Here is a 26,500-nt window from a genome sequence, read left to right as displayed (position 1 = left end):
TAGTGCTCTGAGCTTGGCCTGGCTAGAGGACCTCGCCAGCGGAAGGCTAAACATACGTATATATATAATACATACAGTAACCTGGTGATAAGTATATGTATAAATATATATATATATATATATATATACATATAAACACATAGTAACCTGGTGCCCGTAGCTTGGCCTGGCTGGAGGAGCGGGCCAGGGGAAGACTAATAGTAACATATAGTAACTTATATATAGTATAATAACCTGGTGCGCGTAGCTTGGCCTGGCTGGATGACCTCGCCAGGGGAAGACTAATATAAACACATATAATACAGTATATATAGTAACCTGGTGCCCGTAGCTTGGCCTGGCTGGATGACCTCGCCAGGGGAAGGCTAAACATATATAATACAGTATATATATTAACCTGGTGCCCGTAGCTTGGCCTGGCTGGATGACCTCGCCAGGGGAAGGCTAATATAAACATATATAATACAGTATAATATAATATATAAACCTGGTGCTCGTAGCTTGGCCTGGCTGGAGGACCTCGCCAGGGGAAGACTAATAGTAACATATAGTAACTTATATATAGTATAATAACCTGGTGCTCGTAGCTTGGCCTGGCTGGAGGAGCGGGCCAGGGGAAGACTAATATAAACATATATAATACAGTATATATAGTAACCTGGTGCGCGTAGCTTGGCCTGGCTAGATGACCTCGCCAGGGGAAGACTAATATAAACATATATAATACAGTATAATATAATATATTAACCTGGTGCTCGTAGCTTGGCCTGGCTGGAGGAGCGGGCCAGGGGAAGACTAATATAAACACATATAATACAGTATAATATAATATAGTAACCTGGTGCTCGTAGCTTGGCCTGGCTGGAGGAGCGGGCCAGGGGAAGACTAATATAAACACATATAATACAGTATAATATAATATAGTAACCTGGTGCCCGTAGCTTGGCCTGGCTGGAGGACCTCGCCAGGGGAAGACTAATATAAACACATATAATACAGTATAATATAATATAGTAACCTGGTGCCCGTAGCTTGGCCTGGCTAGAGGACCTCGCCAGGGGAAGACTAATAGTAACATATATTAACTTATATATAGTATAATAACCTGGTGCGCGTAGCTTGGCCTGGCTGGAGGACCTCGCCAGGGGAAGGCTAATATAAACACATATAATACAGTATATAATATAGTAACCTGGTGCACGTAGCTTGGCCTGGCTGGAGGACCTCGCCAGGGGAAGACTCTGGCGCAGGCGGTTCATCCTGTTGAACCCGACCGGCTCGGGCTCAGACATGTTCTCCAGACTCTCGGCCGAGGCAAAGCTAACTCTGCTAGCCTGCTCCGCTAGCAGGGGCTGGGTCGGGCTGAGGCGGGCAGCACGGGGGGTCCGGGTCTGAAACACACACAGACAGGGTATGATTAATTACATTTTTAGATTTTTTTTTTACTTTAATATTAGAATTTTTCATTATTTTTTATTTTAATATATTTTTTTAAATATTTTTTTATTTTATTTTAAATTTAAACATTTTAATTTTCAAATTGTATTTATTTATTTTTTTATTTTTTTTTATTATTATTATTATTTTTTTTTTGTATATCATTTTTTATTTTTGATTATACACATCATCATCATATCATTGAGAAATAGTAAAGAAAAGCTAGCTTCAACACTAGACTTGCAATTCTAACGACCACAACAAACTCGGACCAGCCTCTATTCATTACACTGATAAGCACTGATATTTCACCTGTCCAATTTAAAATGTCTCACTCAGGTCCAGGGAAAGGTACATTACAAAAAGAACTTCTGAGATCATATAAGTCCGCATAGAAAGATTGTGAGCTAATTTGCATGAACTGAAAAACAGTTTCTTCTCAATTTCATTTTTTAATTTCCACGCAATCAACACCCCGATTGTTACACAGCCTCATGGGACTGAGATACACACGTCTGTAGATCATTAGCGAGATCGCTTGAAAAACATGGCCGCCATTGACCAAATCGCCTTATTAACGCTGATATTGAAAATGTATGATGACTCCCTATCAATTATTTTTTTAAGTTACCTTTGGCTATAAGTATACAATTTTCATGCTTTTATTACAAAATTAACAATTGTTATGGTTATCTGAGCCACTACTGTCCAATTTGCACCAATGGGGAGCCCACATCTTGAGTAGCCCTCTCATTACAGCACAAGCCGTAGCCGTCGCCACTGCAGACACACACACACACACACACACACACACTCAAGGAGACACACACACACACACACACACACTCACACAGACACACACACACACACACACACACACACACACACACACACACACACACACACACACACACACACACACACACACACACACACACACACACACACACGTTGTAGTTTCGCTTTGAAGGAATCTTGGCTGACAGACATTTTCCAGTCCAAAGATTCCTGTAATGAGCTCCCCACAGTGCAGTGAGGAGCCGGTGTGTGTGTGTGTGTGTGTGTGTGTGTGTGTGTGTGTGTGTGTGTGTGTGTGTGTGTCTGCGTGCATGCGTGTATGTGTGTGTGTCTGTCTGTCTGTCTCTCTCTGTGTGTGTGTCTGCGTGCGTGCGTGTATGTGTATGTGTGTCTGTCTCTGTGTGTGTGTGTGTGTCTGCGTGCGTGCGTGCGTGTATGTGTGTCTGTCTGTGTGTGTGTGTGTCTGTCTCTATGCGTGCGTGTGTGTGTGTGCGCTACCATCTCCTTATGCATCTCTGGTCTCTGCTTTAGTCCAACCAAGCACTGGACTAGTGTAAATATATTGTTGCTTGGAATAAGCTGAGAAGCATGTGTAGGAAACGGCACTCGCTCAGCCAAGCGTGTGTACACAAACATGCAGGAAAGGCTAACAATCAGGAGAAAACACAGAGATATGTCGGGATAATATTGTACTGCAGCAGGCACAAATGCATGGAGCATTATAATATGTGGCAGTAGCTCATCTTATGGGGCTGCACTCTTTATATGTTAAAATCTATTTAGACCGGATGCAATGTATGTGCGTTTTGGATAATTACATTGTTTTTTTGGACAGATAACTGACTTTTAAAGGTGCTACGAGGAACTTTTAAATATTTCTGAAACAGTCTCATGTTTTCCTCTGATGATCATGAATGACATGTAACAGCAAACGAGACCAAAGAATGCTATTTTCGTATAGTTTTTCTTAATGCCTTTTGTCATGGGGTATACGCTCACCCAGGAACAACAGCTGGCGTAGTAAAAAACACTAGCGCTTTTAGTCCAAAGGGGGGCGCTAGAATGAACACAAACTGAATCTTCCTCGGAGCACCTTTAAGGAGTTAACAATGGTGTGTTAGTCCTTTGAAAGATGCTGGAATCTACACAGGTCTCAGAGCGCTGCAAACAGCTTGACAGATTATGTGTTCTGCGTCTCACATGTCTGCAGATTTTATGGGAGCTTGTGAGCAAACCTTCAAATGCCTTCAAATGCCTGAGATTACTTCAATTTTCTTTTTTTATTCCCGGTAAAGGGTTTTTACTGGGAGTTTTTTTCTCAGTCGAGCTAAGGGTGTAAGGGCAGGGTGTCATATTGTATCATATTGTATCATATATCATATTGTATGAAATGTAAAGCCCACTGAGACAAATGTATTTATGATTTTGGGCTATACAAATAAAACTGATTTGATTTGATTTGATTCAAAGACCAGACTTGAAAATGAAAAAAGATTTGAAAATAAATACCCAGATGTCCTACTACTACATCCGGTCATGATTTTAAGTAGCTATAGCAACATGCCTGTTTACAGAGCCTAGGCTGTTTATTAACACTGGGTTTTTTTCTTCAGCACACACACAGGTTGCGTTCCGAATCGCATACTTTCTACTATATAGTATGTAGAAAAAAGATTTAGGATGTCCCGATTCTTCTGGCCAGATTTAGGATGGTTAGAAGTACCCGGATGTCCTACTTCATGCGGCCAAGATTGTTAGTGTTGAAAAGTGCATCCTATTTGGGCGATTCTGACCCACAATCCAGTGCGCACGTGAAGTGACGTAACATCGACGAAGCCTCCATATGAAAACAAACGGGGATGCGACGGATATAAAAGCAAGAGGCAAGATCAAGGCGCAATGTTATGATGAAATAAGAGAGTAAAGTATGTCCCAATAGTATGCCTACTGCATCCTAACTAGATTCTTTTTATCGTCGGATGTAGTATGTAGAATAGAAAAAAGAAAGAGTATGCGATTCGGAACGCAACCTCAGTATACGGATAGGAAGCGAATGATGAGGAGACATTCACTCTGATTTTGACAACAAGCTGACTCTACCTTTAAAGCAGCTCAGAAGAACTTTAAAATATTTTCTTAAACAGTATAATTTTTCCTCTGATGATCATAGATGACATGTAACAGCAAACGAGACCATCAGTGCAAAGAATGCTATTTTTCTTAATGCCTTTGTCATGGGTATATGTTCACCCATGGTACAACAGCTGGCGTAGTAAAAAACACTACCGCTTTCGTCCAAAGGGGGCGCAAGAATGAACACAAACTGAAAGTTCCTCGGAGCACCTTTTAAAGAAGAAAGAAATCCCACACAGAGACACATATCTCAAGACTTATTAAAGGATTCAAGATTTTACATTTATATTTAAGAGCTTAGCGGAGGATATCTCTCCCTTTTCTCATCTCCTTTTTCGAGTGTCTGATGAAAAATGATTTCCGACACACACACACACACACACACACACACACACACACACACACACACAGACACACACACAGACACACACACACACACACACACACACACACACACACACACACACACACACACACACACACACACACACACACGTATAAAATGCTGAATCAAACCCAGAATAATCTGATGTAAATCCTAGAGGGTTTGTCTGAATATTGAGTAGAATACATCAGAGGGAGTTACACCTTCTCTGTTATAATATCGCTGTTACTAATGAAGAGAGACGTGCTGTGTGTGTGTGTGTGTGTGTGTGTGTGTGTGTGTGTGTGTGTGTGTGTGTGTGTGTGTGTGTGTGTGTGTGAGTGACTGTGTGTGTGTGTGTGAGTGAGTGAGTGAGTGAGTGAGTGAGTGAGTGAGTGAGTGAGTGAGTGAGTGAGTGAGTGAGTGAGTGAGTGAGTGAGTGAGTGAGTGAGTGAGTGTGTGTCTGTAGGTGTGTGTGTGCGTGCCTGTCTGTCTGTCTGTCTGTCTGTCTGTCTGTCTGTCTGTCTGTGTTTCAAGCCAAGCAATCTCAAAATGTAACACTAGTACTTTTAAAACACACAATGTCTTTACCTTCAGTGTGTTGAGTGAGGTGACCTTGATGCAACTTATTACTTGTGCATATCTTGTGACATTTGTATATCTTTTTGTCATAGGTAAAAGTAGGATAATTTTAATGAAACAGAATAGAGTGTGACTGCTCATCAGGGTAAAAGCTGACCAGAGGAAGAGGAAGGACCTTATATGGCCATACAGTAGGATAAAGTAGAGGGAGGGGGCTACCGGGGTTCACCCGTGCAGGTGTTCTGGGATCATAGGAAGGAGTAGAGGAAGGGGGGAGGATTATATGGCCATAGGAAGGGGGCTACCTGGTTCCCCCATGCAGCTCTGCCTTTTTCACTCCTCCCTCTATTCCAAGTCTCATTGGTCCTCAGATTACTATATAACAGCTCGTTCTAAGCAGGACAAGGCCTTTTTGGGCCGCTTTTTGCAGGTACTACTATATACTCTATAGTTAGTCACGCTCTGTTCCAGCACACTCTATCTGTCCCTTTAACCATGGAGGCAGAAGAAAAACTTAGAAAAACTTTGTGAGTCCAAAATACTCTGAAAGAATTTTGACTTCGAAGAACTTAGAGGCAGAGTCTTTTAAAACACTTCTTTAAAACTCTTGAAACACAGATGACTTGGTAAAATTCTAAAACTTTAGGTGGGGATTATTAGAATAGGAGTCTGATAGAATGGGGATGGAATTAACGAAGGTTAATGGAAACTTTCTTTAAGTCCTCACCATTTTTACAAGTGTCTCGCTCTAACTGATAAATAATTATTTCACAATGTCTTAAAAAGATTAAATACATATTTCTTTTAATTACAATTCTTTCATTTCTTCTCCACAGAGTGTGATAAGAGCCAACAGGTTTCACTCTGCGAGTTTAATTTCATAAAATAATTGAAATTATTGGCGTGAGGGTTTTACTCAACCAGTCATTTACCTCATTTATCTTGTTCCCATGGTAATTATCAAACAGCTGGCTCTCAACCACACACAGACACACTAGCTGACATGCACACTGACTAACACACACACACACACACACACACACACACACACACACACAGACATACACTGACTCAAAACCACACACAAACACTGACAAACAGACACAGACACACACACACTCACACTGACTAACACACACACACACACACACACACACAAAAACACACTGACTGACACACACACACGTACGTACACATACACACACACAGACACAGAAGCACACACACCCACACACACACACCCACACAGAACTGCTTACAGTCATGACAACAAAAGCTCGAGCTCAGTCATTTTAATGAGCCTCCGAGGAAATAAACAAACTGAGTTGTAAGTAAAATATTTCTTAGGCTTCAGTATTGATAGAGAGAAAGTTATAAAATCTGTCATGTGGAGTTCTAATGATAGCAGTTTTTGAAAGTTTAAAAGTTCCTCGGAGCACCTTTAAAGACGGGGTATGTGATTTCTGATTGGTCAAAGTTAACATGAGCTGCACACTTTGACCAATCAGAGCGAGGCTCCGATTCTGTTGTTCTTATTGGCTGTTGGGACTGTCCATTCACTTTGGTACGACTTTGTTGGTGTAGAGCGTGTCAGGGAGGGACCATAGGGGAGGGACCAAAGAGAACTAGAAAATGCATTTCCTGCTGAAAATGCGTGTGAATGCTGAAACGGCTTACGCTAAACTGGATAGCTGAATATGAAGATTTGAAATGAAAAGGAGTTGAAAAGTTGAATATATAGAAGTTTGAATATGATTTCTTGCTGAAATTATGAATAAGTTGAAAGAAAAAACTGTGAAATTGTAATTTAATAGACTTGAAGTTAAACTACATTGATGGCTTGAATCGATATTTTTTCATTTTCATTTAACTTTTATTTATCCTCGAGAGACCTCGAGAGATATGAAGCAGCTAAAGGAGTATGAAGATGTGGACAAGTAAGAAATAGTCTTCAGTAGTGAATTATTGAACTCTTATAGGAATTATGTTGAATATTAAATTTTTTTAGATGCAATTACAAGTGAAAGACATGAAAAAAAAATTAAGTGTGAAATAGTCCATCAATGAGCAGGGTGCATCGTTACAACTTTGTCTCTCCAAACTGTCTAATAAAGCAAAAAAAAAAAAAAAAAAAAGTAAGCGAAATTGCCCTTTACGCCTCGTTTCCACATACGTACGTCATTCGTGTCCGATTTACGGAAGGTGCTTCTAGTGTCCAACGGAAGGAAATCTCAAGAGAGTCTGGGCGTCCGTGTCTCTGGCGATGCCGCAGCGATCGCGGGCACTCTCCCTTGTGTCATTAAACTAATAAATCTGACTGTATTTCATATCTAACGGACACAGATGATGACTGTATTTCATATAAAACCGATACAAAACGATCCGACTGTAAACAGTGTATCACATATATAAAGTTATTTAATATTTTAGCAGAATAACATTCACTCTGATTCACAAAGTGTTCAAACTATATGAACAAGTACTTTTTAATCATCTAACTGACTTGACAATCAACATTAACTGAGTGGAAGGACATCGCATGTACGTAAGCTAACGTAGCAAAACTTCCATACGTAATCCACGTAAAAAAATTGAATTTTTTGAACGTATATAATACGGATACCGGACAGAAATATTACGGAGGGGAGGAGTTTCGGAGGCAAACGGACATTACGGAGAATCACAGGAATGAATGGACTTTCGCCCGGATCCGGTTGAATCGCATACGAGAATGTACGTATGTGGAAACGAGGCGTTAATGGGCAGAGTGAGTCACCAAGGTGAGTGTTATGTCTCATTGAGGGTCTGTGATCAGGCAGGAATCCCACCTTTTAGAGGCCTGAGAGAGGTCATTTCATCCAAAACTTCACCTCAAACAGCTGCCTCTAACAGATCGTGAGTCTAACTGACAAAATGAATTTACTGTTAGAACCATAGAATCTGATGAAGACACAGTGTGAACATTGTGTCCGTAATGTGAAGAATATGAGAACCAGAGCATTTTAAAGATGTGGTACAGTCTGCCTTTCTTCAGAAATGTCATGTCTCAGTTGTCAAGGGAGTCTATTGCCTCGTTTCCACCGAGTAGAGCGGGTCGGATCGGAGCGGCTCAGAGCGGGACAGCTCACTTTTAAGAATCTCGGTGTTGTTTCCACCGCCGACCCTACCCTTACTGGTAGGGCGGGGTTTAGGGTTAGGCTGGACTGCGATAGCTGCCGCCAGAATGTGGGTCAAACTATCGGGCTGTGGAACAACTGTGGTCAAGCCAGCGGTCTCTTGTTTTTGCTTGGTCAAACCAGCCGCTTCTTTATTTATTACCCCCTGTGTTGTGAGCACAGAGACGGCTCGGTGCAACTGATAAGAGACAGTGAGCGAACAGCGCTGGCTGCGGCCGCTACGTGACATCGTAGCAGTGGGACACAGTGTAGCCAACTGATTCATTTAATGACGAGGAAAAACACCACACAATAAACAGTGCCGCGCTCACATTTTCGCCAAAACTCTCTTCACTCTAGCCGAGGTGACTACAAACGGCGGAAATGATTCAAACCAGCCGCTTCTTTATTTATTCCCCCCGTGTTGTTGTGAGCGTGTATTTACTACTATCTATGGCGTAAACACACAGAGACGGCTCTGCGCAACTCATAGAGACAGTGAGCGAACAGTGCTGGCTGCGGCCGCTACGTGACTATGGGACACAGTGTAACCAACTGACTATATCAGCGCTGCTGTGTTTCACTTCGGCACTCGGCCTGCGGCCTCGTACCTACGACCGAATCACAGCACTGATATAGAGCGACAACATGCTCCCTCTCATGTGATATTGCTTAATTTGCTTATAGCTCTAATGATAATGATAAAGAGAAGCTTTATTCAAACACTGTCCATGTGACGGTGGTGATTTATTCATTGTAACTTTGTTTGCTAGTCAGAATCTCACAGAGGGAAGCGGCTGTCTCCCCTCACATTATGGCTACATTTGCATAGGCAGGTCAGTCTGGCGACACAGCGCTGTGTTCGGGCACAATAAATGCAATCAGATCGTGAACAAGGGGCTCATGTAGTGGATTATCCACTATAGTCCTACATGAGCCCCGTGTTCATTAGCCTATCTGACCGAACCATATTATGGGCAGGAGCCTACAACCCGACAGGCTACAATTCCGAGAGTTTGATTGACAGAAAACTGTGAGAACGTAATGAGCGCAAGCGCAAGCATGCAGGCTATTATTTAGCCTACCAAAAGTGTTAATAGAAAGAAAACACATTTAAACCTCCAAAAGACCTGCCCCTGCACGGCCGCCGAATAGTCGAATCTCTGGACTGAAAAGGCAGATCTGGTGGGGGGCGGCCGCTCGTAGATTCGCTCGGTCGAGAGGGCGACTGCACCGGTCATCACTGGATCTCACGGCGCATGAAACATAGGCTATGTATTGCGACCGGGGAACATAGGACCCTTTTTTTAGCCTACTATTAAGATTTAAATGTGGGCAACTTGCAACAGGCAGTGACGACAACACAATTCAATCAAAGCACATTACATTTAGAAGTTATAACATTCACAGACAAATAGTCACAGTGAATCGACCGATTTGTCGATTTATGCCTCTGACACGTAGGGCTATACACGCAAAACAATGAGCCGTGCATAAAACAAACGGGCTCATATTATCAAGTGCCGACAAAATTATTTAGGCTACGTTTGCAAGTCAGAAAGCCTAATAAAAAAATGAAAACGACAGTAGGCTAAACAGTAGGCCTGCTGCGATTTATAGCCTACTTAACGAAAGTTTAGGTCTTTTCTCATATCAAATAAAAACTCATAGAAAAAGGAAAAAAGTAGGCCCTAATGCACTGATAACAGTCTCTCTCGCTCGCTCTCTCCCTCCTTTTCGGCATGGCATCATCCGTCTCTTCGGAGTCTATCAACTCGTAGTCCGATCAAACTTTATTCAAATGTAGTCCATAATTCAAATACAATTGTTTTCTAACGAAAAAGTCCAACATCGGGGCTCCTAGAGCGATATTTAAGTGCTTCTTAATTTTTTCAAATAAAGGTTTGCCGCAATGTCGCAGATTAGTCTATTTGACTGCACATTACGTGTGTCCTTTTGCCCCTCCAACTCTTTGGAATTATAATCTATCACTCAGTGCGTTTACATGCAGACTCATAATCGGGTAACTAAACGAATAAGACCTCAACAGGACTTTTAACCTGCATGTAAACACCTTTATCCGATCTACTTCGGACACAAATCGGCACAATAACGGACAAGAGAAGTCGGCTAAGAACACCTAGATAATTCGTTCATTGTCGGCTTTCTCTCTGCATGTATACAGGGATCGGATATCGCATATCGGACTTCTCGTTCTGTGCTTGTGTGCCTGCGCGTGATAGGCTACACCATGGGTTATTGACGGAAGGGAACCGGACGTGGCTCTAAAACCACTTGTTGAAAGCATGGTTGAAAGGGCTACAGCGCCACCTAGCATAGTGGAGACAGCCATGCATCGGACATTTATCCGATTTCTGAAAGGCCATGTATACTCAGACAAGTGACACGGTCCGTTCGAGTGTCTTGTTTGATATATGTGATAATCCAATCTAGTTGTGCCATGTAACCGCACTGAGTGATTCGCAGGCAGGCATAAATATGCGGGAGAACACGAAACAAGTGTGTCAGAATGGATGGATGTGTAGGTAGCTAACCTTTTATTTGTCTCTCTTCTATGAAATATTCATGTAAGGTTAAAGCAATAGACATAATCTATTGTGTGGGAGGCACCTTCACACGCTGACAATAAGCAAAGACACGCACACCAGGTAGCGATGACACCAATAACAAGAATCTAGTTCTTCTCCATTGTTATAAAGATGACAGGATAATTACTCTGTACTGTCAGACAGGTGTAAATTATCTCTTTCCATAACGTACTGTACATTGTGAAAAACTGGTCAGACCACAATGAAGCTGATGAGCAGTTGTTAACTCTTGTTTGGTTTATTTAAGGCCGTCACCACCAAGGTCCTGCTTTCTGTAGTTTTTCTAAAAAATAGTGAATGCAAAGAAAGAAACAAGGCACAAAGAAGTTGAAAATTAAAGGAACAGATTTGAGTTCAAAGTTTAAGAACTTTTTTCTAATGATTTCAGTCACTTTCTCAATAAACATTTTAAGTACTTTTATTGTAATTTGCAGAAATGTTATAAAGGTGAAATTTTTTAAGCTATGTCCCTCTAACCAATTTATGGCACCTGTGAACAGGTGTTCCAGGAATTGTGGAATGTAGTCCAATCGTCCTGGGCTGAAACACCTGTTCACAGGTGCCATAAGCTGGTCGGCTCCCTGCAACACAGATGTGAAGCAGTTCCCAGAAACAGAGGTTATACAACTAAATATTAGTTCAGTGATTCATAGGAAAGCTAAATCTTCATGCATTGTTCAGTTGATACAGTAAATGTTTGAGTTGTAAAGAAAAATGCAGACACATCTATTTTTTTGAACAGTCTAATATTCCTTTTTCTTCACTTTCTGTAAAGATGAAGAAACATTTGACAATCGTTTCTTCATATTTGGAGTTGGAATAGAATGTGCAGTGTCCCCAATGCATTTGCGTGTTTGGAAATAAAAGCTATGATAAGGATTTTGATCTTTACTCACTTTTTTAAACACACTGCTATTATTTTGAACACAACTGTATCTAGATTGTTCTTTTTTAGGAGTGGCTGAATGACTGCTGTTTTCAGGGCCTATGGGAATACACCTGTCTGAAGGGACATGTTGACAATTTGTAGAACATCTGAGGCCCTACAGCTAAAAACAGGTTTAAAGAAGCCTGTGGGAAGAATGTCAAGGCAGCAGGATGAGGAGTTCAGGTGTTGCATAATGTCCTCCAGGTTTTTGTGGTTTATAAGATAACATTCTGTCATTGCATTTGAATTGATTTTAAGAGGGAACACATATGTTGAACTTGGTATTGATGCAGTGACAGCTTGTCTAATTTTGTGAATTTTCTCAGTAAAGAAGGAGGCAAATTCACGTGCATTGTTGCTGTTAAATTGGCCTGGGGCCAATGTGGGAGGCACCTTCACACACGTATATGTATATATACATGCAAACCAGAGCGAGGACGCACATAACAAGAGTCAGAGTGAGTAAGACCATCAAACCTCCATCAGACTTATACAGGGTAAGACAACTCGCACACTCGTCTGTCTCTCTTTCTTTCAAATATTTTTATTCAATTTACAATGAAAGAAATATTAACAGAACATAATTCTCAGGAAACAACAAACATCGTGACTTTCTGTCAATCAATGGTTAAACGTATTCCCTCCAAAGTGTGGAATCTTGTGAGGGTATTTGCAAAAAGACAAATTTCAATGTAGCCATTGACTCATAAAGTAACTTGACCTACAATGCTCAAAAGCAGTAATATTCCCTTGACTTGTCCATGTCATTTTCATAACTTTAAGTGTTATTTTATTTATTTCATTCATGTAACCCATAAGTGGCACTGTTCTAGATTTAAGATAATCTACTACTTGAAATAAGATGTTTTATATATATATATATATATATATATTAGGATATATACTCAATGCTCTTACTATATTGAGCATTTGCTAGTAGGAAGAGCTTTGTGTCATAGTTTCATATCAAGCGTATCGAACTAACACGTCCCTATATCTCACCCGAATGTTGCTAGTTATGTGATTGTGTCTTATGTTAAGTGTCATGGGATATTTGATAAAACATAATGTAATAATTTGCAAATGCTTTTTGACATGTATTCAATATAAAGCAGTACAAAGACATCATACAGTTGTGTTCAAAATAATAGCAGTCTAACATCACCAACAAGATCGATCACTTTTTTTGGAATAAATTATATGTCTACATAGCAAATCATTTACTAGTAGGTGTAGTAGAGTAATAGAAACCCAACAGACCCAACAGTCATGAAATTCAAGCCACAGTACACTGTGAAGACAGTGAAGCATGGTGGCGCAAGCATCATGATATGGGGATGTTTCTCATACTATGGTGTCGGGCATATTTACTGCATAACAGGGATCATGGATCAGTTTGGATAACTTTACATACTTAAAGAGGTCTTGTTGCCTTATGCTGAAGAGGAAACGCCCTTGAAATGGGTGTTCCAACAAGACAACAACCGGAAACAGAGGTTATACAACTAAATATTAGTTCAGTGATTCACAGGAAAGCTAAATCCTCAAGCATTTTTCCGTCAGTCTGCCCCAGGGCAGCTGTGGCTACTATTGTAGTTTACCACCACCAGTATGACTGTGTGTGAATGAATGGAACCTGGAACCTTGTAAAGCGCTTTGAGTCACAGTGAAATAAAGCGCTATACAAATCCAATCCATTATTATTATTGTTATTTTTCAGTTTATACAGTAAATGTTTGAGTTTATAAAGAAAAATGCGTTGGCTGCTATTTTTTTTAACAGTGTGATATTGCTTTTTCTTAATTTTCTGTAAAGTAGTAGCACATCTGACATCTTATCTTATCTTTGGTTTTAGAATAGAATGTGCAATGTCCCCAATGCATTTGCGTGTTTGGAAATAAAAGCTGTGATAAGGATTTTGATTTTGATTCACTTTTTTAAACACACTGCTATTATTTTGAACACAACTGTATTTTGCAATTAGGAGCTTTTTTAACAGTTTTATTTTCACACCATCCAGAGTTCAGAACCTAACTTACGTAGGCTAATAGCTAGCTGATGGCTCCTGTCCTAAGAACTGAACTGGCTGGTCAAATATTGCCATATTCTTAATGTAAAACATTAGTCAGGTAATTATTTATCTTATTTTTCATAAGAATACTAAAATGAGGGGGCACCCTTAGCTCAGTTGGTAGGGCGTCCCCCCCGTGGGCCTCGGCCAGCAGCGGACCCGGGTTCGATTCCAGCCCGCGGTCGTTCTCTGCATGTCACTCCCCTCTCTGCCCCATTTCAACTCTGTCTCTACACTATCAATAAAGCATAAAAATGCCCAAAAAAAAAATATATATATATCTAAGAATACTAAAATGGTAAAAGTATACATACTTCTAAAAACACAGAAGACGAAGAAGTTCAGATGTAGTTCAAGCAGTGGAATACAAAAGATCAAAAATACGCTTTCTATGATTTTCTCCAGGAATCAGAACCTCAGTGTCTACTCTGCATCATGCTGAGGAGGAGGGCGGTGAACTGTCTGAGAGGCAGCAGAGCCCCACGCTTCCTCTTGCTCTTTGCTGTAGGGTTCTCTCTGGTTCTCTTCTTCAAGCCAGAGATGATCCAGAAACTAGGAACAGGTTAGTCTCTACTTGGCCTACTCCTATGCCATATTGTCCAGAGCCCAGAATAAGGGTCTGCTGGAACATCTTCAGCATCCCACTTCCAGGCCACTTTTCATGCTTGTGGCAGCTCATTGCACAGCTACCCGTAGTTGATCAGCAGGGGGTTTTACTGGGGATTTAAAGCAGATGTGGTAACGAAGTGACAGGAATCCTTTAATTATTGGAGCTCTGATGCTTTTTTGTAAGTGCTCATGTTCTTATTTCTTTTCTCTTCTCGCTCCCCAGGCATGGAGCTTGGAAGCGCTACACAGCAGCCCAGAGAGGTAAATGTTTACTCCATTTTTCCCAAAACAAAGATACACACACTGTTGCTCCAAACTGTTATCGTATCGCTAGCAAAGAAGTGGTTGTCAGCCTTGTCCCTCTCAGTCAGTGCGTTTCCATGGCACAACTAGATTGGATTAAGAAATATACCGAACTAGACACTCGAACGGACCGTGTCACTTGTCTGAGTATACATGGCCTTTCAGGAATCGGATAAATGTCTGATGCATGGCTGTCTCCACTATGCTAGGTGGCACTGTAGCCCTTTCAACAAGTGGTTATAAGGCCACGTCCGGTTCCCTTCCGGCAATAACCCTACTATGTTTTACGTTGTCTCCTGCCACTTCCTTGTGAAATCCTCCGCAGGGATTCTCGAGCAAGCGCAGAACGAGAAGTCCGATATGCGATATCCGATCCCTGTATACATGCAGAGAGAAAGCCGACAATGAACGAATTATCTAGGTGTTCTTATCCGACTTTGCTTGTCCGTTAATGTGCCGATTTGTGTGCGAAGTAGATCGGATAAAGGTGTTTACATGCAGTTTAAAAGTCCTGTTGAAGTCTTATTCGTTTATTTACCCGATTATGAGTCTGCATGGAAACGCACTGAGTGTGTCTGATAGTATCCATGTAGAGAGGATGACCGCACTCTGCATTGATTGATTGGTTGATTGATTGATTGATTGATTGATTGATTGATTGATTGATTGATTTTATTTCAGACATATCAAATACAAAATAAACATATCAAATCACAATAAAAAGCACAAAAATACAATAAACACAAACGATGTTCAAATAATTTCACAAAAAATTTAAAATAATACTACATATATTAAATGTATTCAATTGATATGATATGCCTGAAAAGGAGTAGGAAGAAGTATAACACTTATTTAATCCTACCCCTTTTTCACTGCTTAATAATACATATTTAATAAATTAACTTCCTGTGTTCCTTATAATCTTTTTATGTATCTATCTATATACAATTTGCTATATTTATGATACTATATTTGATATTTACAATCCATACATATACAACTTGATATATTATGATTTTTTATAATTTATATATTTATACAATCCATATATCGATCTATCTATCTATCTATCTATCTATCTATCTATCTATCTATCTATCTATCTATCTATCTATACAGTATATATATATATATATTAGTGCTGTCAGTTTAACACGTTATTAACGGCATTAACGCAAACCCATTTTAACGGCGTTAATTTTTTTATCGCTCGATTAACGCTCTTTACGACCTAGCAAACGTTGTGGTTTTTTCACAAGCTGTTGCACCAACTAGTAATGCTAGAACAACTGAAACACCACAAACTACACATATGGCTCGCAGTTAAGTTACTGTCAGTTCAAATGGAACATGCCCTACAGCGTAACTTCACATTAAAATCATTTAAATGGCAAAACGGCGAAACGTCAAGTCAATTCTGACTTTTATTTTGAAGCTGAAACCGGAACCTAGCACTTCCTAGCTCAGCTGCGCGATCTTCACTAGTCTTCCGTGTGTGACTCGGGGACTACGCGGAAAAAGAACAGAAAAGAAAGCTTGTCATTTGCAAAAGTCTTACTTATAACCCTGCGGTCACACCAAAACATCTATGAACGTTAGTGGCAGTTGCCAGTCATTCATTTGCACTTAGATTTTCGCTACGAAGGGCGACTTGAGCCTCGGCCGCAGCAGCACCATAGCAACCACCTGCACGCAGGCCATGGTGTGTCCACTCTAGGGCTGCAACTAACGATTATTTTGATAATCGATTAATCTGTCGATTATTTTCTCGATTAATCGATTAGCGTTTTGGTCCGTAAAATGTCAGAAAATGGTGAAAAATATTGATACATTTTCCAAAGCCCATGTTGACGTACTCAAATGTATTGTTATGTCCAACACACACAGATATTTCAGTTTACTGTCATAATAGGATTAAAGAAACCAGAAAATATTCACATTTGAGAAGCTGAAATCAGAGAATTTGGAAAAAATGTATTACAAACTTACTCTAAACGATTAATCGATTATCAAAATAGTTGGCTATTATTTTAGTAATCGATTAATAATCGATTCTTCGATTAATCGTTGCAGCTCTAGTCCACTCCACACAATCTGAAATAAGCTGTGGATGAAAGACTCCCAAAACATTTAGGCCTACAACAACTAGGGGTGGGAAAAAAAATCGATTTTCCGATTAATATCGATTCTCTCTCGAACGATTCTGAATCGATTCAGAAAAGTTAATAATCGATTTTTTTATATATCATTTTTTTTTTAATAATTTTTTTTTTATTTTTTTTTATTTTTTGTAAATACTAATACTTCCTGCGCCATTGCGCATGCACACCACACATGTGCGAGTTGTTTCCAAAGTGGCTTCAAAAGGGCTGAGAGCAGCAAACCCATGACCTGCACCGGCTTTATCTCTGTTTACGTTTTTGTATGAGAGCTGAATTCCAAGCCATACTTTTTGTACAATGTGTTGAAATGACATAGAAAATAATAGATAATAGAATAGAAATCCTATAGAAACATGATTTACGAGATTAGAAATAAAATAAAACTGAATCGGTTTAGTTTTTACATACTTCCATATTGTGTTGAAATGAAAGCTGCATTGATTATTGCACTGGTCATAGAAAGTCATATTTGTGACAAAAAGCTTTTTCTCTTAATACAATATTAGAGAAGGCAATTCATCTGTTGATTGTCTTTAATGATCATCACATAAGTAGGAAGTGATTAGCAAACTCTGAGTAGCAAACTCAGATGTGCATATAAATATATTTTTGAAATTCACACATGGGTATGTACATAAAAAATGTTTTGCATTGAGATGCATTGAAAATCGATTTTGAATCGAATCGTTGACCTCCGAATCGGAATCGAATCGAATCGTGAGGTGCCAAGAGATTCCCACCCCTAACAACAACCAGTTTAATTTAGCCTTAATACTAATTTGTTTTATATAGCCTATGTTGTTTTATGGTTTGGTTTTTAATTAAAAAAAGAAGTTGCAATTATGTTTGTGTATGCTGTTCTAGGGGTGGGGGGATCTACATTGTGGGCTATTTGCACTGAATTGGAAATATTGTATTTATATATATTTTAGAAGAAATACACTGAATTATAAGGGTGTAGAGAATGGGTGTGATAAGAGCATTAAAATTAGAAAAAAATATGGGACAAAAAGAAATCAGGGGACATTTAGGCTAGAATAGATAAAAATGCAATTAATTAGTTAATTAGTTAACTATGACATGAATGCGATCAATTGCGATTAAATATTTTAATCGTTTGACAGCACTAATATATAGATATAAATATATATACACATGTCTATTTGTATAATTTGATGTACTATATTTACACTTTATATATTTATACAATCCTTATATCTATACAGTTTGGTACAGTATGTTTACAAGTATACATTTAATACAATCCATATATATACACACACACACAATTTGATATAGGCTACTATATGTATAATTTACATCCATAATACACATATTAACATACACCTGTGTAAACTATTTATTTATTTTTTGTTTCCTTTTTCCTTTTTAAAGCTCTCCCACATCCCTGTACCTTTTGCAAATCTTTGCTTTGTACCTTTTTTTAAAAATTGGATCATGTTTGGACATGCTTTAGCATACCATTCCAGTTTCACACCACCAATTGAAATGCATTGGCATTTTAAAGTTGTGCGAACAGCTAGCGTCTTAAAATGTAACTTCTACCTCAAATTATAACCCCCCTCTCTTCCTTGCTTTAAACATGATTTGTGCCAATTGATAGTCAACCAGGTCAATTAACTGTATAGTACTTGAATGTAAAAAGTGGCTCGTTTTTTAAGTGTGACTAGTGGCATTCAGTCACTACTGAGCAAACTGTCCCTGTCTAAGCAGGCCGGTTCCCTTAAAATGTCATCACACATAGTTTATTTTTTTCATATTCATGTTTTTTTGGTTAGTCTACATCAATTCCAGCTCAACCAACATTAATTCGTAAGAAATCTGTTTTATTCCATTATGTTTTTAAAGCATTATTAGTTGATTAGCCACCAACTATGATTATACATCAGTGATTCTTGAGAACCGGGACAAAAGGCTGGGACAAAATGTAACTGCTGTTATCTTTAAAAATAAATATATTTAAACCTGCAGTGTGTAGAATTTTGGGTTTTATTTCCTAACAGATTTTGCAGAAAGTAATTATAATATCCATAAGTACATTTAATTTAGTGCATAATAGCTGAAAAAAAATTTTTGAATAATTTTTTTCCCTTAGAAAGGGTCTCATATATGTCCATATTTCTGCATAATTTGGACCAAGGCCTAGTGCCGCTATCTTGAAAGTGTCATTGTTGGAATGTCATCAGGTGCATTGTTTAAAATTTAGAATTGTTCTTGTCCTTGAAGGCCACTGTAGCTTCTGTTATTATTCGAAAGGGGTGGGGTTATCCGGGGAGCGTTGCATTCTAGAACTTTGTAGAACTTTCTTGATGATGTCATATTACACACTGCACCTTTAAAATTGTAGATGTTATTAGGGATTAAGAATAGAATGTCTGGAGCACAATTATCCCCTTAAATTAAATTGTATTATTATTATGTCAAATTTATGACACTTGTTATCTTCTCATGACGTCAAAATCAGTGTGTCCACAGAGAAGATTTCAATCTTTCATATGCAATAAAACCTATTAAAAATGTACTTTAATGATTAAAAAGAGCTTTTTGCATCAAAGGCAACACTAAATAATCTCTCATATCAATAAAACTTTTTTTTCTACAACACATTCATGTTTTATAAGGTTTCTAAGTGGGGGGACACTTTTTGTCACCACCGTCAGACATTTCATTAAAATGTAATAAAATCAGGCAATATGAGGGGCAGCTGTCTTCGTGAAGGACCTATTGTCACAAGCTATCTGTGCAGAGTACATTAGAGTCAGACAGGCTCTGATTAGTGTTGTAGTTTTAGAATATTTTACATTACAAATCTTGAAAGTCCTGCGTTACAACCATGATATGTCAACACCGACTTAAAATTTCTGAAGAAGTTATATAAAATGTTTTGATAATTTTATTTTCCTGAAGTAGTTCATACAAGCACCTATCATCAACAGAAAAACCAAACTGCTACTAGAACAACTCTATTTGTTCTGTTAAAGAAACGTTAAATATGTCAACACCGTCAGATATCAAAAACATGTAGGGGAGAGTGGCCTAAGTTGTGCCGGTAGGGAAGTTGTGCCACCCCTTGTTTCTAGAAAAACGTGGAAGAAATTGAAAATGTGACCACATATTTAAGAAGAGCCATCCATTTTTTTTGCCTTTCAAAGTAAAATTTCCATGATCAAGGTTTTTCTGATTATTGTGTCCGAACAATTATAGACACGTTTGAAAACATTTGACACATGTTTTAGTGCTTTAGTATGCTACACTTTGAGTCTATATAGTTAGCACAATGTCAGCCCTAAACTGCTGCATCATGCTTATTATCCAAAATTCTGGGGTTGGGGTGATTTGTGCCAAAGGGCCTAGGTGAGCTATAAGTAAGTAAGTAAGTAAAATACATTTATAAAAGCACATTTATGACAGTTTGCACTGTCCAAAGTGCTAAACATAGTGCATTCAGTAGGTAAACAATGAAGGTAAAATAACAATAACAAAAATAAAAGACATAAAGCCCATACATCCACAATTATAAACAAAGATAGTAGTGCAGAGGTAAGATAGTTAATGGGGAGGAAAAACCAAGGTGTACAGATGGGTTTTGAGCCTTGATTTAAAGGCAGAAATGGAGGGGGAATCACATTTGCCAGGTGGCAGTCACAAGCACGGAGCAACTAGTGCGAAGTACATTTCTGAGAGTTGTGCCAATGGCATGGCTGTATACGCTGGTCACCAAAAAGAAAGTGATGTCTACAGTAGCTCAGAAGAGACTGACATCTCCATTCCACTTAACGACACCACTGATGAGAGTTCAGATGGCCAGAAAGATGATAATGGTGACTTTGTCATTGTGAGCTTTGCAGGCAAAACCACCTAGATCTGCTAGGCCTTGTTTAAGAAAATGTACCTTCAATCTTTGTAAAATATTTACTTTATTTACTTTAAATAAACCTTAAATAAGTGATTGTCTAATGGATTTGTCCTGCATTACAGTTTATGAGATATATATCAATGGCACAATTTACCCCATGGTATTCTCTCTTGTGGCACAACTTACACCACACCGGGGGCAAGTTGTGCCACAAGACAACTTTTTTTCTGAAAGCTATATTTCTAAAACAGTTTATTCCAGATCCAAAGTTTTTATTGCCAGGGATGCACAACATCCTGAAATATATGTACATATTTGAGTTGGAGACTTTACTGCCAAGGCCTCACTTTAAAATCACTTTGAGTAAAAAGTGGCACAACTTAGGCCACTCTCCCCTATATTCATATACATTTTGAAAATATTTTTCTATCAGTTTTGGTGAATGTTTGTGATCACTATACATCTCATGGGTCTAGCATAAAATGAGGGAACATTTATTTGTGTTTTTTGGTGTCTGACGGAGTTGACACAAAATAAGGAATGGCAAGCTAAAAAGCCCATGTTAAAAAGGAGAAGCAAGGTAAAAAGTAGATTTTTATAAAAAGGACAAAAGCTGGGAGGTTGTGTCAAACCTTAGCTCAGTAGCTTAGTATATATTGGATACATACATGTAATTTAATTTGCCTAAGGCCATAGGGTTTGTATTTTTTCAACATTGAACCCTGTTTTCTCCCACTTCTCAAGAATCACTGACATAATAGTTAATGTTACGTTTGTTCCTGTAGTCTTAAGACAGTTATTTGCCTTATTAGGTTTTTGAATGTGCCTAAACAAAACTACATTTACATCTATACAATTGCATGAAATTTGTCCTCAATTGTTCCACAGCATTATAAAAGGAATGGATGATTTGAAAAAGGTATTTTATTCACTTCAAAGTGCAGATAAAAGGAAAATATTAGAGAGATTCACCACCTCTGTGAAGTTTAAATTTATTTGTTCTTGTACATGCATTTACATTATCATCAGAAAATGTTGCTTTTTGTCAACCACAACATGCTTTGTGACTCTTCCTATGCAGGACAGAAGAGGGGGATCTGAGCGCAGCAGACAGACAGCCGACCCTGATGATCCAGAGCAGGACATAGGCTCTGAGACCCCCCCCCCCCCCCCCCCCCCCCCCCCGGGAGCTGGAAAAATCTTTCTGATATCCGAGAAAGACGCAATCAACTGGTAAAGGAGACGTGTGCTAAATACAAACGCAGCATCTCTAAGGAAATCACACCTGTTAGTGTACCACACATGTTCGTGGAGGACAAGCACAAGTTGTTGTACTGCAATGTTGCCAAGGCTGGCTCTTCCAACTGGAAAAGGACCCTGATTGCTCTGACGGGCGAGGATCGGAACCTTAAACATGAAGAAGTCCATGGAGGCAGATATCTCAGAACTCTTAACAGTTTTAACCATGGGGAAATCATGCACCGTCTAAAGACATACACCAAAGTCTTATTTGTCCGAGAGCCCTTTGAGAGAATGTTGTCAGCTTTCAGGGACAAGTTTAATAATCCAGAGGCTTTTTACCATCGCCAGTATGGGATACCCATCATCTCCAAGTACAGAGATAACCCATCCCAGGAAGCCCTGAAGACAGGTCACGGGGTCATGTTCAAGGAGTTTGTTAAGTTCATGATCGACGAGAACCGGCCGGTTCCAGGTGGAGTGGACAACCACTGGGACCTGTTTCACGACCTCTGCAGCCCTTGTCTCATAGACTACGACTTCATCGGCAAGTTTGAGAACATGGAGGAAGAGTCCAACTTTGTCCTGCGAATGGTTGATGCGCCACCCAACATCAAGGTGCCCAGTTTTAAAGACAGAAACCCATCTGACAAGAGGACCTCTTTAAGTATCACAGAAACATACTTTTCAAAGGTCAGCTGGAAGGACAGACAGCGACTCTATGACTTCTACTACTTAGACTATCTGATGTTCAACTACTCCAAGCCTTTTAACGATTTGTTTTAACTGAAAATCAGACACATTCCACTACTTCTAAATCTCTACCATGATACTGACATAGGACAATTCTCATGTGGTTCATCGCATCTAAGCATCAGAAAGCAAACGTTGGCAAACAGGCTTTAAAATATGCCCTACTGTCAGGCAATTAGTATTTGATGTTCTTTTTGAGTGTAAAAATGTAAATGTAGTGTACTATAGAGAACAATACCTGCCAAAATATTATGTTTATTTTCCATCTAAGATAAAATTTATTTTGCTTTTGAGGTCAGAAAAAACAAGGGTTATTGTTAAAACAGGAGCCTTTCTGAGAAATGTCCTGCCATTGTTTAAAGGTGCAGTGTGTAATATGACATCATCAAGAAAGTTCTAGAATACAACGCTCCCTGGGTAACCCCAACCCTTTCGAATAATAACAGAAGCTACAGTGGCCTACAAGGACAAGAACAATTCTAAATTTTAAACAATGCACCTGATGACATTCCAACTATGACACTTTCAAGATGGCGGCACTAGGCCTTGGTCCAAAATATGCAGAAATATGGACATATATGAGACCCTTTCTAAGGGAAAAAATAATAATTCAAAACATTTTTTTCAGCTATTATGCACTAAATTAAATGTACTTATGGATATTATAATTACTTTCTACAAAATCTGCTAGGAAATAAAACCCAAAATTCTACACACTGCAGGTTTAAGTAATGTTTTTGATTTGTTTTGTTTTTGTTTTGTCCTTGCCGTACACCATTGTTTGTTTGTAATGATTTCATTTGAATTGTGTGCTCCATGCCATGTGCTATGGCCGTGAGCCGTAATAAATAAATGAAATGAAATGAAATGAAAATACATTTTCTATTTTTTGTTCAACATAGGCACGAAATGGGTGGGATTTAAGATAGGTTCCATAGCTTAGCCGGGGTTATGACATTAGATGGGCAAATGCCCCGTGAAATTTCTATTGTAATTGATCCATGTTTGAAACGTAACAGAGAGGCGACTGTGTCTCAGTTGGTAGAGCGGGTCGGCCGATGATCAAAGGGTTGGAGGTTCGATCCCCGCCGCCCTGCCACCTGTGTCATAGTTGTTGTGTCCTTGGGCAAGACACTTCACCCACCTTGCCTCGTGTGAATGTCGATAGTTAGCCTGCTATCGGTGTATGAATGTGTGTGTGAATGGTAACGTGTAAATGGGAACAGGTCTCCCTTGTAAAAGAGTCTTCGGACTCAATGGGATTTACCTGTATAAATAAAGGTTAAAAAAAAAAAAAAAAAATATGTATGTATGTGCAAAGGCACAGAGGAGTTGTGGTTTTTGACGTACATGTTGTGGTATAACTATTTATGGTGATGGTAATTGTATGAGGTTTGTCAGTAAAGTGTGTTGTATTTTGAAATGTTTTGTTTAGGTTGAGCTTGGGTTCTATACCGTAGTTAGATATAGTCAATCTATGGTGAAAATGGCTATTGCATTACTTGGTATCATCATTGTGGCCAATGAAAGTCTACTAATAAACACAATGCATTGAGGTATTTGGATTCGAATCTCTATCCCAACTGCCATTGTCTCCCCAAATCCTCCACCCCAGCTTTAACATCTCAAAACATCAAAACAGCAACAGATAATACTAACATTACAATGCAAAATATCCAACTACTATCATCTAAATAATATGCAGCAGCAGACAGCTCTTATAGGATGTAGCTACGAGGAGCTATTACATATTTCTGAAACAGTCTCATTTTTCCTCTGATGATCATATATGACATGTTACAGCAAACGAGACCATCAGTGCAAAGAATGATATTTCTATATAGTTTTTCTTTATGCCTTTGTCATGGGTATACGCTCACCCAGGAACAACAGCTGGCGTAGTAAAAAAAACTACCGCTTTTGTCCAAATTGGGGTGCAAGAAATAACACAAACTGAAAGTTCCTCGGAGCACCGTTAAATAGCCTCTTACATTATACGAAGTTGACCCTTACCTTTAAATCTACATCCATGTTTTCGATCAAGATACAAGCGTCACCATATAGCCTAATTCACTCCTCTCCTCAACACTATAGTGTGAGAAATCTTATTAATCCACAGCTCTTTCTGTTGCATTTAAATCTTTCAAAACAGCGTGTATGTCCTCCGCTGGTTGGGTGGGTGGGTGGGTGTGTGTGTGTGTGTGTGTGTGTGTGTGTGTGTGTGTGTGTGTGTGTGTGTGTGTGTGTGCACAGAATTCCCACCAGCTAATACAGCGGCTGTTGATTTATGAGGCAGCTGTGCACAGATGTTACATGCCCTCACACCCCCTACACACACACATAGACAGAGACACACACACACATTTGTACAACTATACTAGAGAGGACATTCATTGACATAATGCATCCCCTAGCCCCTTACCCTAACCATCAAAACTAAATGCCTAACCCCAACCCTTACACTAACCCTAACATAAACCTAATTCATTCCTGAACCTTAAAACCTAGTGTTAACCCTCAAACAGCCCTTTAAAGGCCTGTCCTTAAAACCTAGTGTTAACCCTCAAACAGCCTTGTGAAGGTCTGTTTGGCCAAAATGTACACTTCATTCTTAAGGTCTAAAAACAGTTGTACAAGTAAACACACACACACACACACACACACACACACACACACACACACACACACACACACACACACACACACACACACACACACACACACACACACACACACACACACACACACACACACACACACACACACACACACACACACACAGCTTCCACGCCCCAGAACTCTGAGATTTCACGGACATTACCGTTAAACACCGTGGCATTCCTTTCCGGTGAGGCTTATAATTGAGGGAAGCTACGGTGGCCTTCAAGGACAAGAAGCTATAGCTACTAAAGATGGCATCATCCACCACTGCCTCAAGTCTTTTCCACAATATCAAGTGATGAGGTGAAGATGTATTTAGTTATTTATTCTATAGTACTTCTTCTTCTTCTTGGTCTTCCAACAGGTGCATTTCCCCAGGACGCCCACTATATATAAAAACAGTTAAGGTTGTTCATCCATTGTGTGATATAATACTACAAACATGTTGCTGTGTCTTGCTCCTATATAGATATAAAAGGCTCATTCTAAAAGGTAATACAAAGACAGTTATATGAATTATACACTCATTAATACAGCTCTGGAAAAAAATTTCAATGTCTCAAAATGTTCAATGTCTCTCGTTTTACTATTTATAGACATATGTTTGAGTAGAATGAAAATTTTGGTTTTATACTATAAACTACTGACAACATTTCTACCAAATTCACAATACATGTTTTGTCATTAAGAGCATTTCCATTAAATAAGTGGAATAAATAAGAAAAATCCAGACTGGTCTCTTAACCCATTGATGACGGCTGCTGCGCGATGCCACATTGGCTCTCCTGCCTGATGCTGCGTCGCGCAGCATTATTA

The 26,500-nt window shown here is 39.2% G+C and overlaps 2 protein-coding genes across 2 annotated transcripts in view; one reads left to right on the top strand and one right to left on the bottom strand.

Annotated features, from left to right (window-relative positions):
• srcin1b (SRC kinase signaling inhibitor 1b) overlaps positions 1-26,500 on the bottom strand; it is a gene marked incomplete at both ends in the record, with an annotated part of 71,678 nt that overhangs the window by 31,571 nt on the left and 13,607 nt on the right. The window contains one exon of the mRNA XM_080049591.1: positions 1,193-1,391. Coding sequence (XP_079905717.1) covers positions 1,193-1,391 — 199 coding nt within the window. The remainder of the gene's footprint in view (positions 1-1,192; positions 1,392-26,500) is intronic.
• Positions 14,513-23,056, top strand: LOC307267258 (carbohydrate sulfotransferase 8-like; the record flags this gene model as incomplete). The annotated part of the gene is made up of 3 exons (XM_080049528.1): positions 14,513-14,639; positions 14,910-15,033; positions 22,222-23,056. The coding sequence occupies 3 exons, from the start codon at positions 14,513-14,515 to the stop codon at positions 23,054-23,056; spliced, it is 1,086 nt and encodes a 361-aa protein (XP_079905654.1).

Source organism: Ammodytes marinus (genome assembly GCF_949987685.1).
Source record: "Ammodytes marinus genome assembly, chromosome: 20".
Lineage (NCBI taxonomy): Eukaryota > Metazoa > Chordata > Actinopteri > Uranoscopiformes > Ammodytidae > Ammodytes > Ammodytes marinus.
Note: the sequence above shows the minus strand (reverse complement) of the source record. Positions and strands in the feature narration are given on the sequence as shown.